Source organism: Haliotis rubra, unplaced genomic scaffold (assembly GCF_003918875.1).
Source record: "Haliotis rubra isolate DU_JTF1 unplaced genomic scaffold, ASM391887v1 Scf40, whole genome shotgun sequence".
Taxonomy (NCBI): Eukaryota; Metazoa; Mollusca; class Gastropoda; order Lepetellida; family Haliotidae; genus Haliotis; species Haliotis rubra.
Genome location: NW_025767080.1, coordinates 1827414 through 1844267, shown reverse-complemented (window position 1 = coordinate 1844267; position 16854 = coordinate 1827414). Strand labels below are relative to the sequence as shown.

The 16854-nt window shown below is 40.6% G+C and overlaps 1 protein-coding gene across 4 annotated transcripts; it reads left to right on the top strand.

Moving 5' to 3' along the window:
- Window positions 1-1510: 1510 nt before the first annotated feature.
- LOC124287368 (actin-histidine N-methyltransferase-like) lies at window positions 1511-16651 on the top strand. 4 transcript variants are annotated; one of them, XM_046723879.1, is made up of 16 exons: window positions 1511-1632; window positions 4700-4864; window positions 5511-5603; window positions 5949-6094; window positions 8447-8519; window positions 9109-9219; window positions 9950-10030; window positions 10364-10428; window positions 10828-10886; window positions 12177-12291; window positions 12613-12687; window positions 13681-13780; window positions 14009-14075; window positions 15366-15451; window positions 15936-16096; window positions 16343-16651. In XM_046723879.1, exons 2-16 carry the CDS (start codon window positions 4720-4722, stop codon window positions 16499-16501), a joined length of 1536 nt encoding a protein of 511 aa, XP_046579835.1. In that variant the 5' UTR covers window positions 1511-1632; window positions 4700-4719; the 3' UTR covers window positions 16502-16651. The 4 variants fall into 4 exon arrangements, with proteins under 4 accessions (XP_046579835.1, XP_046579836.1, XP_046579834.1 ...); XM_046723880.1 differs by having other exon boundaries at window positions 1511-1646; window positions 4703-4864; XM_046723878.1 differs by having other exon boundaries at window positions 1511-1646.
- The last annotated feature ends 203 nt before the right edge of the window (window positions 16652-16854 follow it).

Here is a 16854-nt window from a genome sequence, read left to right as displayed (position 1 = left end):
TTTACCTTTTATGTCATTTTATGTCGAAAAACCCCATGATTTCTGTTGAAATTCCCATAGGCGGATCCAGATACAAAGCATTTACCACCCCCCACCCCCCTTTGTCCTGAAAGTTTATTAAATGACCATTGAAACTCGTGAAAATGAAGTGTGCAACCCCCACCCCACACACACACCTTTCTCAAAAAGTTGTATCTGCCCCTTCCTTACACATTTTATCCGATAGTAAAACAAAAACTATTTTGAGAGTGAAAGTTGCATTTTACGTTGCTTTACGTTCAGTTCTACCACAAAGGGAGATAACTATCAGGGGCAGGTCGTCAAACGGAAGACAACAGATCTCTGGATTGTTTAATTGATGCCTTTATTTAAGCAGAGACAATGTAATATATTAGTACATGGGATCTGATTGAAGTAAATGACGAGCGCCTGCGATATTTGAAGAAGACAACTTCTTAAATTCAAGTGGCATTTAGAAGCCGGTATGATGAACGGGAACGGTTTTTTAATGGATTGACAACTTCTTTACGTCGCATCCATTGCAACAAAGAAGTTGTCTATCAATAAAAAAAATCGTTCCTGTTCATTTGAAGAAGATGGTGTATATTGACAGGGAGACTATATAAGACTATGTTGTAGAGTATCCCTGATATTGATGATTAAACGAGCGCTTCCTGTAGATCCGCTTTCGTACTCGAGGTCTGAAATGATCAGATGATTGGCCTTTTATTAAAGATAGAAGTCCACTTTAACCTAGGTTGCGGAATAAGCCGCGTGGCACGTAAGTTAGTACAATACAGACACAAATGCGCGGTGGGGTTATCATATTTCACTAGAATGAACGGCCATCTGAACTATAAGTGCCCAACTGGCAGAGGCACAAATAATTAGCAATATCCACGGGAGCAGTATTAACCAGATGTTATGAGATGGCGAAAATTATGTAACACTACTGCATTTAGGCAGTTTGATTCCAAACGTTTAGAATGTTGACATGAATGTTTAAATAAAAACTGTAATGTGACGTGAACATGAAATAGAATCTGCCTACTGAACGCATCGGTTGCGACTATCTGTACAAAAACCAGTCTACAGTGTGACATCGCCAACTCGTCTAAAAGTTGGAATGGAAACTGGACCATGATAGAGATGTTTGGATGTATTAACGTACTAATCACTATTCCAAACATGGGATATCTCAGTGTTTGTCTGAGTTTTTACTTGATATTTTGTACAACAAGATAATTCAATTGATAGAACTACACAGCTGGGGTGGTATGTCCTCAGCTAATTTCGGTAGAATTTGAATTTTCTATCACCACTAGGGGAGGTAACTGAGTCATGGGAGAAGTTTCTGTTTATACTTAATATACTTGAAATATTGGTCATAAGTCTGCATGTATCTACAACACTACCAATTACACTTTTGAAATAATAAAACTAAATGAATTTAGCAATGCAGAGATGGAAATCTCTTAATTATCAATTCGAAAACGTTCAGAGAAGAACCATGCAAGAAATTTGATAGGTATACCGTTGTGCACACAAACTGATGACGTGTTGTGGTATTCACATGTCAAGTCCTTCTGAGGAAGTCGGCTTGTAAACTTAAGAAGGGTTGCATACAGTCAGGTATTTATTGACAGGTAATTCTCTACATTTCGTTATCGAGGGAAACTGTAATATTTCTATATGCGAGTGTTTATACGGACAATTATGCCGGCTTAGATTATAATTTCATCATATTCCTTACGTGCAGCACCAAACATTGAAAAACGCAAATAACGTGTACAGCATCTTGATGGAAAGGAACAGCTATTGAATTGTTGTTTTATGCTGTAGAGGTATTTATATGATGTTTATATTGCCTGTCTTTCTAGGATTTTGCTCATGGATAGAAATCCAACCCTAGAACTGTCACTACGCAATGTATCAGAGCGGCATATATACCGATCTCTGGCAGTATGTTACACAGAATTACCCCGAACCGGCCCCTGATATTTAACCCGAACCGGCCCCTGATATTTGACCCAAACCGGCCCGAAAAGTAAATATTTCAACATTGACATATGAATTCCTTTAACATAAATGACGAAAACATATTACTCATATGTCTTTACATGTAATATCAATTTTGAAAATATATTAGCGAATATTAGTGTCGATGCATGCAAGTGCTGCTGATCACGGAGATCCCGTGGCAGAGGACATTTTATGTAATTCTTTTAAGAATCTAAAAGATCAATTGCAAAACAATCCTAAAGTAAAACGTGTACTTACATTTCGTTGTATCGTATCCACAGAATTGACACATTAATTCAATACAAGAATAGCACATAAATCCAATATAATGAATTCACGTTTCACCTTTGTTATGCCCAAGTTTCCAGTAACGAAAAATAATGTCGTCCTTCATCTTTTTTGCATGTTTCCATGCTTGGAACATTTGTCAAGATTTTCAACACACATTAACCACCTTTCACAGAGTGAATTCTGCTAACATTATGAAAACTAAAACATTCTTCAGCTCCAAAATTAAAGTGTTATTTTACGCACGTCTCACTGAGCGATTAAAGTGAATGTGTTGTTTTAATATTTCTTTGAACGGATTATCGTGAGCGAATTAATGTACATGTTGTCTTAAGCGTATGCTCTTACTTGACACTGATTGCGTTCACTCAGTGTCAACTGCACCGTATACTGTTATCTTCACCTTTCGTATAATCTTATAAAAGACATTATCTGAAGGACATGATTCATAATTTGTTCATCATGGATAACGTGTCCGATTCTTGCGTTAAATTAAATAAATTAATTGAAATCTTCATGTCTGTCTGATTAATTGTCTGTCTGATTCCTGTTAATTAACCCAGGGGCCGGTTTGGGTGTGGGGCCGGTTTGGGTTAAATATCCAAGGGCCGGTTTGGGTTAAATATCCAGGGGCCGGTTCGGCTTCAGGCCGGTTCGGGTGTATCCCGTTACACATCGTAAAACTATCATCAAATAGGCTTATAGGTTTATAGCCCTTCTCGGGCTAAAATCGTCATGATTGGGGTGAAATACTGCCGACTTGAAATATTAAATCATTTTGGCTATAACGGGTGTGTTGCGTCCACAGAATTAGTAATGTAAATCCTTGAATAATGGCTTGTGTTTAAGATAATGTTATCTATTATATAGGAAGTAGTGACAGCTACAAAATGCCCCAGCAAATTTGGTCAAATTGCCCCAAATCAAATTATCACACTAATGTCAATATTAGTGAACATGTTTCTATAGCCAGTTCTTATCCTCACAGTAGCCCTTTTGACAAGATACACAAAAGCTCAAGATTGTTTTGATAAGTATTATACTATACTGGTGTATTTGTGTGATTATACAAACATTTTATTTAATTTTTGTACTTCTGTAGAAAAGCATATTAATGGAACATTGATCAGAAATATGACTTCCTAATAACTATTTTATGAACAGTTCTGATCTATTGTGCATTCACTGCATGGAACCCCTACAGAATATATGTGAACCTGTAACACAAACCCTGGGGTCAAACAGATTAACCCATTCAGTTAAATCCATTCACTAATTTCAGTTGGGCGGTGGGGTAGCCTAGTGGTTAAAGCGTTACTTGTCACGCTGTAGGCCTGTTGGATTCCCCACATTGGTACAATGTGTGAAGGCTATTTCTGGTGTCCCCTGTTGTAAATATCGCTGGAATATTGCATAAAACCTCACTCACTCACTCACTCACTCACTCACTTTTAAACATCTCATTTTCGAGGGGCTGTTGGGGTCGCCTAGTCATTAAGTAACTGCTTGTCATTCATGAAAAATCAGGTTCAATTGCCCACATGGGTAAATGTGTAAATTCATGAATTGTTTTGTTCAGACAGTCCCAGAAGAGTTTTGTTAAACTTAAGAGATTATTCGCAGTGTCTATTCCCTTTCACAGTATTATAGACCTATCACCAAAAGTTGAGAATAAGAACAAATATTGGTATATCCTCAGTGTAATAATTTCTGAGATGTAGAAATTACGTCACACTGTATTGACATCACTCACGCCATTCTCATCTGCCCCTCATAATGAAACGCATACCTTTGGTAACTGATGTCACAATGCATGTCATTTGTCATTGCCTCGCACAGACTCCTACTCTAAACTACTCTGTAGCACCCTGTTTTCTGGTTTGCAGTTGCTTCACACGGCTAACATCACTAGTGGAAACGTTACATTTAATTTTTTTTTGACGAACAAATGTCTGCTCGAATCACAGTTAAATACCGACACAGCAATGTTCGCTGACTAAGCCTATGTACACAGTCCCACAATGCATCTGTGGAATGTCATGTAACTAGTCAACTTCATCTGGATTTACTGTTCTAAACTAAAGCAGAAGTGCGATGTTCATATTGCCCCATATGATTTACGATAATCACAGACGTAACTAAAGTAATAGAGAGAAGATATATAACCCGAACTAAACCGTCTTCTAACTGTTTATCATTAGTTTTCACGGCAATGTGCGTCTTAACGTAGGGGGGTATACATGGGGGTATAGCGTCCTCGTACTTTCACTATAATAGTTCGGGGGGAAAGGTAATTTGTTACACTATACATGGGGGTAGAGAGAACTATATTTCTGAGATATGACAATGTTTTACTAATGTTATGTTTCAAATGATGTTTTTTTGGCAGAAGTAGTAAACAACATCATCATGGGGAAGAAAAGCAGAAAAGGTGGAGGTGGAAAGCAGGCAGCTAAAGAGAACACCACCAGTACTGAGGGGGCCAGCCAAACCCAGGTCCTACCCAAGGCTGCCAAGAGAGATGTTACAGAGCTAGTTAACCAGCTCCTTGACAGTGAGTACCAGACGAACAAGCAAAACAGTGGAGCTTGTTCAACTTGTTTAAATGGTTTCTCTGTCATGTATTCTTCCTTACACTTATCATGCTCAAAGTAGGGATGATGTTACATAGTGGTAATGATGTTAGGAAACATTTAAAGTCAACACTGTATCAGTGTGTATATATGGAAATTGATTCATTCACAGCATTCATTCAATTTCATATATGTATCAACACTAAATTCATATTACAGCAGCTCCAGTGAAACTCTCTGTAATAAACATATCATATGTACCATAAATATCATGAATACAGACGGTTAAAAAAAAAGTAATCATCAATAATATAATGGACATTATTTCTGCTCTGATGGGACAGCCTGAATCATCAGGACGGTTATTGTATATGTCAAAGAGATATGTAATTTAATGATATTAATTATCAGTACTTTATGTGATGTTTTATGTTTGACCAGTGGAATTTGGCACATATGAATTGTATGCTCTGATGAACCATCAAACATTTATTGTATATGTCAGTGATATTAATGATTAATTATCAGTACTTTATATACTTTATGTTTGACCAGTGGAATTTGGCACATTGCAATGGAGATATTATGATATTATCGTTAATGGCGTGTTGTAACGTTCCTGTGCAGTCTGCTCCAAGCCACCAGCCACTGGGTCAAAGGAGTGGGATGACTTCCCAGAAATACATGGACTTGTGGAGAAAATCCGAAAAATACAATCAGGTACTTCACATGAGTGCTATGTGATTCTGTGGACATGAACTCTGTGCTTTTCAGGCTTGGTGAACTGCTTGGTGACATTTTCTTCTACCCAGTCAAGGTGGAAAGTTCTCATAATATCAATCCCAGGTTTTCATTTTTAACAGTGTACCTTGATCCAGTTGGAATATTGCCAAGTAAAAGAATCAGCAACATTGACACACTATGTTTAGATCTCTAGTTGTTCCTTCTGATGGTAAATGGCTGTCATGTTATGACACATTGACAGCTGTCATATTTAATGGATGTTGTCATGTAATATTGTACTCTTGATATCAACATATGGACATATCTCCTCTTCTGTTGCAGCCATAGCCCCACCAGAAAAGAGCCGAGATCAGTGTTTCCCAGCATTCCTGGAGTGGTTAGCCAACAATGGCGTGGACACAACATCAGCAGAGATTGTGCAGTATCAAGACTTGGGACATGGGCTCAAGGCAAATAAAGATCTCAAGGTGTGTTTATTATTAGGGCTGGATATTGCCCTGATTTTCATATTGCGATATATTGCAATAACTTAAGAGATATAATAATGTCAAGGCCCATGTGCGTACATCATAAATTCATAATAGGTCTCTGTGTGCGACATCATCTTCTCAGTTGCTGTTACACCATACTTTCAGGCTCCCCGTCCCCATGGTGTATGGCTGTATGCCAATGGTTTACAGATAAATATAATGACATAGAGTCTTAATGTGGAAAGTTTAATTGAAGTATTGCAACAAAGTTTTGCAAACATAATGATAAAGGTAATAGTATAACATGATTTTCATGGTCAGTGTTGTTTGCTTCAACAGAGGGGGCGGTGGGGTAGCCTAGTGGTTAAAGCGTTGGCTTGTCACGCCGAAGACACAGGTTCGATTCCCCACATGGGTTCAATGTGTGAAGCCCATTTCTGGTGTCCCCCGCCGTGATATTGCAGGAATATTGCTAAAAGCGGCATAAAATCATACTCACTACTTAAATAGAGTGCTCTTCAATGCAGTATGTAATTATTGTTACGTTATGTCAGTGATTCATTCAGATTCAATACCAGTATAACATGTGTTAACATGAACTTTTGCAAAATGAAACAAAAACATGATTTAGGTGAACTACTTGCTTAAAATCTCATGTGACCTCTAATGACTGAGATCCTGGACTAGAATGTCATCATACAGTCCTACAAAATTTATAAGACTTAGGCCTTTATGATAAATTGATAACATTTGTCCCAGTATGAAACAAACAAAAATACTCAAATAATTTGAACTGTGAAATGGTCACTCAGAGCCAGAGGGTCTACTAATAAGTCCAAATGAAACTTTGGCCCATTTGATACCACTTAATTCCTCCAAAATATCACATATGAAAACGTCCAAACCCACAAAACTTGGTAGAATATTTAGCTCTTTTAGAACGCATATTGTTGGCATGGAAGTGAAGGGCATATGATTCAAAGGGAGCCAACTCTGGATGACCCAATATATTGCAGAATCTGAACTATATCGTGATAATCATTTCGCAAGGTACTGTACCGGTATATACCAGTTTACCAGTAATATTGCACAGCCCTATTTATTATATACACTCTGATGGACATCCTCCTGGTAGTGGATAGAGTGTCTGTACAGGGAGTCGATGGTCGTTGGTTCAGTATCTAGCCATTAAAATCCTGTTAAAAGATGGTACATGTTGTTACCCTGCCTTGTGCTCAGCATTAATGTGATAAGACAAGGAGTGAGTGTCAGTATGCTGTATCTGGGTGGGGCATCCGTGATCAGCTCCAGCACGATCAACAAATTGACTGGCACTATAACAGATTAGTACACGTAGCGAAACAAGCAGTGTTTACATGTTGCTGTTTGGGTTATCTTTGACATGACATTGTACACCAGATCATCTACCTTGCATACTCAGTTTGCTTAGTACATATAAGCATTGTGCTGATAAGAAATGTGACATTAGTTATGACAATGACTAATAGGTTATATCAGTGTTGGAGTGAGTGCGTGAGTTTAGTTTTATGTGGCAGCGTAATACGCTAAGCGATGTTCCAGCTATATAACGTCAATCTGTAAATAGTCTACTCTGGACCAGACAATCCCGTGATCAACAGCATGAGCATCGATCTGCACAGTTGGGAACCGATGACATGTGTCAACCAAGTCAGCGAGTCTGACCACCCGATCCCATTAGTCACCTCTTATGACAGGCATGGGTTACTGAAAATTAATTCTATCAGTGTATGTCCTGGAATCCTAATGTTTTCTGTTGCATCTAGGGACACCCCAAATCTTATTACAAAGTCTCTAAGGCCGCCGTGATGTTGCTGGAATATTGCTAAAAGCAGCATAAAACCAAACTCAGTCAGTCTATTCTCCACATGGTACATTATGTGAAGCTATTTCTGAAGCTGTTGCTAGATTAATGCTAATAGTGTTGTAAAACCATATTCACTCACTCATTCTTAGTGTTAGTGAGTTTAGTTTTACGCCGCTTTTAGCAATATTCCAGCAATATTACAGCGGGGGACACCAGAAATGGGCTTCCCACACTGTACCCATGTGGGGAACTGAACCCAGGTCTTCAGTGTGACAAGCGGCGCTTTAACCACTAGGCTACCCCACCACCCTCACTCATTCTTAATTTTAAGCACCTTGTAGTTTATATAACAAGTGAAATATCAGCAGTGTCCCAGTCCTAACTGCCCTTGTTTTGTGCAGGGAGTGTATCTGTTAAGATCATTGTCAAGTGGCTCTCAGTTTCTTCTCTCTTGATTTGCATCTTGTATTTTCTTTGATATTAGAATATGTGTTGATTTACAGGAATCAGAGCTGTTCCTGTCTATCCCGAGGAAGCTGATGTTGACTGTGGATTCAGCCAAGAAGTCTGTCCTTGGTAAGAAGCACCTGCCGAACATGTTTTGAGCAGACTTCAGCTGACAAGATAAACTGAGCACCTGAATACTGTATTGTCTGTTGTTGGTGATGAAAAGGATTGAATCAGTCACATTTCATATGCAGAATACTGGATAGGAATACATTTAATCTAATGTCTTTGAATGAGAGGACCGCCTCCGTGGTGTAGTGGTTAGAGCGTCCGCCCGGAGAGCGGAAGGTTGCAGGTTCGATCCCCGACCGCATCAAACCAAAAGACGTTAAAATATGGTACTTGTTGGTCCCTGCCTGGTGCTTGGCATTAATGGTGTCAGTAGTCTTGGAGTCAGTATAATGTGTCTGAGTGGGGTATTCATGCTTCACTGCGGCATGGTATCTCAGTGGGCTAGCACTATAAAACCAGCTTAAGTCTGGGCTAGTACAAGCAGCCGCACATACACACACATGCACGTCGTCATATGAGCGAAATATTCTCAAGCACGACGTAAAACCCAATTTCACCTCACCTTGAATGAGAGAGCTGTTTATATATCATCCTAAACATTTTGCAGAAATATTGCATTTGTTCACAATGCTGCATCATTTTGTAGGAAACCTGATCAGTGAGGACAAGATACTCCAGGCAATGCCCAACATCACTCTAGCTCTGCACCTACTGTGTGAGAAGTGGGCGCCAGACTCACTGTGGAAGCCCTACATAGGTCAGTTGTTGTACCAGGGTACAGTCACTATGTAGGGTTGTCTCCCTCACCAACTCCAGGATCTGGTGAACATGATTTTAATATGTATATTACAGATTATGTGTTTCACAAAAATGTTCATTCATACAATCTGTAGCACTTTTGTTTCTTTATATTATGTCATGTAAGGCAAATATTGGGCAGAGTGACATAAAGATGCCACACACTCGCAGTGTAAGTATACTGTCTCATATAAAGTTGAGGCATTTTCCACTGTACAGAATGATATGCCTTGTACTACTGTATAGTCCTAGGCCAAATGTTAGAAAAGTCCCTATCTTTTAGGATCTCTCAGCAGCAGTAAAAGCGTTATCCAGTAATTGGTATGACAACTCCCACCCTCCAGAGATTCTTGTCAATGTGGAACTAGATACAGGATGTATCAGTTTGCTGAAAACAAACAAGGTTTACCCCACTGCTGAAACAGTGTCCACATGTTCATAGACCAACTGCATGAGTATTAACTGCATGGTTTAATGGACGATGACAAGCACTGGTGTTCAACATGATCAGGATATGCAGTATGGGTGATAACGCCTGGTGTATCATATTACCTGATAATGATGTTATCTCTACATTTGGCCTAGGAGTATGTAAAAATTTGATTAGTTTGACACTAGTGTAGCTGCCATGGTATTCTTCTTGACACTATGAGGTAATACTTGACACAAGGTTGAATTCTTCATTTCAGACATCATGCCGACAAGTTACACAACTCCACTGTACTTCAGCCAGGAGGAGCTCCAGCAGTTCAAGGGCTCCCCAGCATTGGGTAGGTTTCTTCTCTTTGTGGGTGGGGGCGGCATGAATGGCCAGTAATCTCAGGCCATGGCAATATGCTCGCAGAATTGTGTCCCTTGGACATACCAGGAACCTATAATTGTGTTTTTTGAATCAAGGTTAACATGGATTATGTCTCTAAGTGTGACTAACCAAACTATACTATTTTCCATGATATGGCTGATAAATTGCTCGCTGTGGCACAAACAACATTATGTGTTTGTGTTATCACCAATATGGAGGAATGTGTGTATTGTAAGGTGCTGAGTTGTTTCTCATTCTGGTAACGTAGTAAGAACTTGACATGTGGGACTGTCTATTTCAGGGGATTCCCTCAACCAGTACCGAAACATTTCCCGACAGTACGCCTACTTCTATAGGCTACTTCAGGTAGGTTACCATGGGTACAGTTGAAATTATTGGGTAAAATTTTGTATATTCTTTCAGTATTGTCTTGTATTTTCTGTAACTGGATTAGTTTTTTGACAGGTTTATGTCATTGTATCCTGAGGGTTGGATCCGTGCTCATGACTTCAATCACTGGTTTGGCCAGACTGGATTATTTACAGACCACCTTTATATAGCTGGAATATTACTGAGTGTTCCATTAAACAGTCAAAAATCAACAAGCACTTCAGTTTTACTCTTCTTGTTATTCCTAACATTTTACCTGCATTTGTCCAACAACAAAGGCTAGTAATCAAACTGTACACTTTCGGTAGAGTCAGTAAAATATATGACATTATTCTCTTCATGGTTATCTATACACAGATTCTTCTTTGATTTCAGAAAAACCCCAAAGCCAGTAATCTTCCTATAAAAGACATTTTCACATTCGATGAATATAGGTAAGTACCTATCAATCTCTGACTTACTTCCATCAGGTATGGAAAACAGAAAGCATGTTTGAATTTGTTAACACATGCTAGCAATGGTCATGATTGCATATCAGATGTTCTGTAAAATAACTTAAAGGCAAACATTTTATGACTCATATTAGTTTGGGGAAATGTTCTTAAAGCAACAATGGAAACTTGTGGTGTATTCAAGTATTTATTGGTGGAGTGCATTAGTTGATAATTAATGATTGCAAGTTCATGATGAAAAAGTACTCTAACCCAGTAAGTACTAGAAGTAGAATACAGGTTATTCCCTGACTTAGGCCCAGGAGTTATCTCCCTTTGTCATTGCACTCTTTGCTATGCCCATTCCATTTTGCTCTTGGAACAGTTACAGGTTCTCCTCTGTATTCACTTATAAATAGTCTGTATAAGTATCTCCTACTTCATTGTAACAGGAATACAGTACCATTGTTTGTTGTTTATGTGTCCTATTAAGGCCAAGCCACTCTCCTTTATGCCCTTACAGGGAGCTTGGTAGCCTCTCGTACAGACCCTGAAGCAAATATATCCAAGAAAGCCCACACAAGTCTAGAAAATGTGGCAAGTCTAGATTTCCTCAGCTTCTGAAAATGAAGAAGGTCTCAGGGCTCCTTTTCATTATATTTTATACTTTTTTACTATGAACTTTTTTCAGTAAAATATGTTCATTTCAGAGACTAGTTGTTAGTCTAGGAGCTTGGTAAAACAGGCCGTAAAACAGTGTGTGTTGTAAGACCAGTCACTTGAGGTTGTGGTAATGGGGCAGTGGTTCAGTTGAGACTCTGATGGTTCAGTTTAGACTGATGGTTAAGTTGAGTCTCTGATGGTTTAGTTGAGACTCTGATGGTTCAGTTGAGACTCTGATGGTTCAGTTTAGACTCTGATGGTTCGGTTGAGACTCTGATGGTTCAGTTTAGACTCTGATGGTTCAGTTGAGACTCTTATGGTTCAGTTGAGACTCTGATGGTTCAGTTGAGTCTCTGATGGTTCAGTTGAGACTCTGATGGTTCAGTTGAGACTCTGATGGTTCAGTTGAGACTCTGATGGTTCAGTTGAGACTCTGATGGTTCAGTCTGAGTTCAGTTGAGACTGATGGTTCAGTTGAGACTCTGATGGTTCAGTTGAGTCTCTGATGGTTCAGTTGAGACTCTGATGGTTCAGTTGAGTCTCTGATGGTTCAGTTGAGATTCTGATGGTTAGTTGAGACTCTGATGGTTCAGTTGAGACTCTGGTGACATGAGTTGTTTCTGGCTTCAGGTGGGCAGTATCGACTGTGATGACCAGGCAGAACCAGATACCTACCAAGGACGGGTCTCAGGCAACGTTTGGTCTCATCCCCTTCTGGGACATGTGCAATCACTCTAATGGCTATGTGAGTACAAATGCTGCTGTTTCCATTCGTTTATGAAGGTCCAGTTGTCTGAGTCTACCACAATTCACTATGTAGACTTGTAACCCTTGGGAGTGCTTGTAGCCCATGATCATGGGTTTGATTGCCTCTGATTGTGTTTCTTGGTTTGTCAACACCTTACCTGTGCTTGGTTTCACCGAAGCAGTAAACAAATAAACTAAATGAAATAATGTGTTCTCATTCACTTACGACAGCTCCTATTTTTGTGGATGATAGTTGACTGATATGGTATTGAGCCATGTAGTATCTGTAGCCAACTGTAAGTGGTGCTTGTTGTTTCAGTTCACAGCTGACTACAATGTAGAGAAGGATTGTAGTGAATGCTACACTCTGAGAGAGTTCAAATCTGAAGAACAGGTGAGATATATTTAATGTTTATGTACCTGTTCTGCATTTAACATGATGCAAGTTCGTTCTGTTGTTTGTGATCTGAATGGAAATATCACACACACAGAGAAACACTTCCATAACATGTATAGCCAAAACACATCCAACCACCATGCATCTTGTGAGTTAAGCTGCAGTTGATCTCTTTTGTTGAGCTGGAACAAGTACACATCGAAGAGAGTTTGTAGAGGAACTGTAGCCCTTTCAGTAGGTTTTGCCAGTCCTAGATATATAGGGGAGACAAGTGCTGATACCTGCAGAGTAAATCTCAAGATGGTTTACAAGGTTTGAATCTGATTTTCAATAGACTGCAATGGTAGCCATATTGAAAAGGCAAGACAGTCGCAAGACAGCCATTTCTTTAAAATAGGTATGAAGTTTGGTATATTTGTAGTTGCCAGTGTACCAATGTCCCATTGATTCTGGTTTGTTTTTGCACTCTGACCATGCTCTTCAGTTCTCTTAGAATGTGGGGCGGTGGGGTAGCCTGGTGGTTAAAGCGTTCGCTCGTCACGCCGGAGAACCAGGTTCGAATCCCCACATGGGCACAATGTGTGAAGCCCATTTCTGGTGTCCCCCACCGTGTTATTGCTCGAATATTGCTAAAAGAGGCGTAAAAACATACTCTCTCTCACTCACTCACTCACTCACTCACTCACTCACTCACTCACTCACTCACTCACTCACTCACTCACTCACTCACTCACTCACTCACTCACCATCACTCACTCACTCTTAGAATGTGCTACAGAGCAATGAAACTTCTCATCCTTTTTGCTCTCATTGATCTAAAATGTTCTTATATGATTAGGGTTAATTATGGGTCTCAAATCATGTTCCATTTTCTTTGATTTTTCAAAATATTTGACCCTATTTAGAATTTGACTGTAATCTTAAATTCTCTTAAAAGTCGTTTCCTCACCTCCTCAGACTGTTTATGTCTTGTATCTATCCGTTTCACAGATCTTCATTTTCTATGGTGCTCGATCCAATGCAGAGTTCCTTGTACACAATGGGTTTGTGTACCCAGAGAATGAACATGATCGCTTGTGTCTAAAACTAGGTGAGTCACTTGAAAATGTTGTCTTTTGTGGCTTTTGTTACTGGTCAGCCGAAAGTGGTCATGATGTGGAACCAGTTTGAATAATATGACTCTTTATTTCTTGAAATAAAACCTCCCAGCCGTGAAATATGGTATTTCATTTTGTGCCAGAACAGCTTCTGATGTCAGATTTGTCATTTAGAAATACATTATACTAACCACAAAATGTGATTTTGTAACATTGTGTAGGTATCAGCAAGGGAGATTCGCTTTTCGCAGCTAAGGCCGAAGTCCTGAACCGGATAGGGCTGCAGCCGTAAGTTGACATTTCTGTTGTACAGTGTTTGTGATATGTGACTTCAAAGCTGTTTGTGAATAAACTGAATTTCTGGATCATTCCATCCAGTGGACTCGGCAACTGGTGAAATGTGCTGGTTGTCAAGGTCTGTTTTATACACACAGCCGTTTGTGTTCAGGCTCTGAATGTTATTGAGTCATTGAGAAAACTTACTGTCATAGGATCATTTACTGTGGACTGTTTATGTGACTGATTTTGGCACAATCTCTTGGATCACGATGATGATATAAACTGCAAATTGTGGGGAATGGTGATGAGGGCGTTGGTGATAATGAGGGTGATGGTGAGATGGTAAGCATGGGGATGCTGGTGATGGTGCTGCCAGCAATGGTGATGTTGATGTTGCTGATATGAGGGTGATGGTGAGATGGTAAGCATGGGGATGCTGGTGATGGTGCTGCCAGCAATGGTGATGCTGATGCGATGAGGATGCTGGTGAGATGGTAAGCATGCCAGCAATGGTGGTGATGGTGATGCCAGCAATGGTGATGCTGATGGGATGAGGGTGATGGTGAGATGGTAAGCATGGGGATGCTGGTGATGGTGCTGCCAGCAATGGTGATGTTGATTTGATGATGAGGGTGATGGTGAGATGGTAAGCATGGGGATGCTGGTGATGGTGCTGCCAGCAATGGTGATGTTGATGTTGCTGATGGCGATGAGGGTGATGGTGAGATGGTAAGCATGAGGATGCTGGTGATGGTGCTGCCAGCAATGGTGATGTTGATGTTGCTGATGGCGATGAGGGTGATGGTGAGATGGTAAGCATGAGGATGCTGGTGATGGTGCTGCCAGCAATGGTGATGCTGATGGCGATGAGGGTGATGGTGAGATGGTAAGCATGGGGATGCTGGTGATGGTGCTGCCAGCAATGGTGATGTTGATGTTGCTGATGGCGATGAGGGTGATGGTGAGATGGTAAGCATGGGGATGCTGGTGATGGTGCTGCCAGCAATGGTGATGTTGATGTTGCTGATGGCGATGAGGGTGATGGTGAGATGGTAAGCATGGGGATGCTGGTGATGGTGCTGCCAGCAATGGTGATGTTGATGTTGCTGATGGCGATGAGGGTGATGGTGAGATGGTAAGCATGAGGTTGCTGGTGATGGTGCTGCCAGCAATGGTGATGGTGCTGATGGCGATGAGGATGATGGTGAGATGGTAAGCATGAGGATGCTGGTGATGGTGCTGCCAGCAATGGTGATGCTGATGGCGATGAGGATGATGACGGATGTGTTGTGTCTTCAGGTCCAGAGCCTTCTTCCTACATGTGGGTGACAACCCTGTTGATGGAGATCTGCTAGCATTCCTTCGGGTCTTCAACATGGAGGAAGGTAAGTCTTCCACTTATTTAATGACTTGTAAACAGATTCAGTCAGTCTAGGATTGAGGGTCAGGGTCATTATCCAGATGTTTATATGACTGCTTTAACATGGCTAGTGGTATGAGTCTTCCTGTACATAAGTCACATCCTTCATAAGAGGGGCGGTGGGGTAGCCTAGTGGTTAAAGTGTTGATTCGTCACGCCGAAGACCCGGGTCCAAATCCCCACATGGGTACAATGTGTGATGCCCATTTCTGGTGTCCCCCGATGTGATGTTGCTGGAATATTGCTAAAAGCGCATAAAACCAAACTCTCAGTCAGTCAGTCAGTCAGTCAGTCAGTCAGTCATTCATCAGATCTTTATTCCTAAAGTTATCTGAAACACCTTCTTCAAACATTTGACCGCTTTAATATATTGTCCCAATTTCTTTGTTACTCTTGAGTTAAACTTGCCACATCCAGAACATGTAGAATAACACTGTGCTGCTTGCCAGACCCCCTGAAGTCCCGGTACAACAGTGCTGCGAGTCAGGAAGACGTGGAGCAGCTGAAGGACCTGGAGACTCCTGTAACAGAGGAGAATGAACAGAAGGTGTGGTCCTTCCTGCAGACCAGGGCGGCCATCTTGCTCAAAGCCTACCCAACAACACTAGAGGTGAGGGCTACCAGCTCTCTGGGCCCTTTATCATTACTGGTTGTGAAACTCAGTGATCTAATAAGCCACCTGTAGATGATTTATGATTTTCCTATTTCATATCATATAATGATAACTGACCAGTTCGGACAAAGTAACAATTTCTTGCCTAAATCGCCTGCAGTGGGCACTTAGTTTAGAATCCTGGTTAAGTTCCTGAATTAGAGACTTTGTGTTAATCAATCACATGAATCTTCATGTTCTCAGGCTGATGAGGAGCAGTTGAAGAAGTCGGACTTGTCCCCAGCTCTACTTCTTGCTCTCCAACTCAGGACTTGTGAGAAGAAGATTCTCCAGACCACTGTGGAGTATGCCTCGCAGAGGAAGGCAGGCAATCAGCAGCAACAGCAGCAGAACGGGAGCTAGCAATGTGTCTCACCCAGTCACTGTGTGCCTCATGTATGTGTGAGATGGATCATTTGGACTGATCATGGATGGTATAGTTGGACATGGGTCGTATGGACCATTCTGGCATGGATCACTCATATGGGTGGAACATGGATCATATGGACCTGGACATCAATCATATGGACAGGCATGGATCGTATGTGAAATGGATTGATGATATGGGAAATTGATGATATGGAAAGGAACGACATGAACCATGATGGGTATCAAGTGCATTTGTGTATCAACGTGGATATTTTGTGAGCAGGATAAAATAAGCAGGAATTCACTAGCTGTTTCTGTGGACTATGGATTATTTCATGACTGTAGGA

What these genes read in the sequence shown, in the direction of transcription:
- LOC124287368 (XM_046723879.1), top strand. Translation starts at nt 4,720, where the DNA reads ATGGGGAAGAAAAGCAGAAAAGGTGGAGGTGGAAAGCAGGCAGCTAAA. An exon ending in AATCCGAAAAATACAATCAG is followed by an intron (nt 5,604 to 5,948) that starts GTACTTCACATG and finishes CTTCTGTTGCAG; the next exon opens with CCATAGCCCCACCAGAAAAG. An exon ending in AGTTCAAATCTGAAGAACAG is followed by an intron (nt 12,688 to 13,680) that starts GTGAGATATATT and finishes TCCGTTTCACAG; the next exon opens with ATCTTCATTTTCTATGGTGC.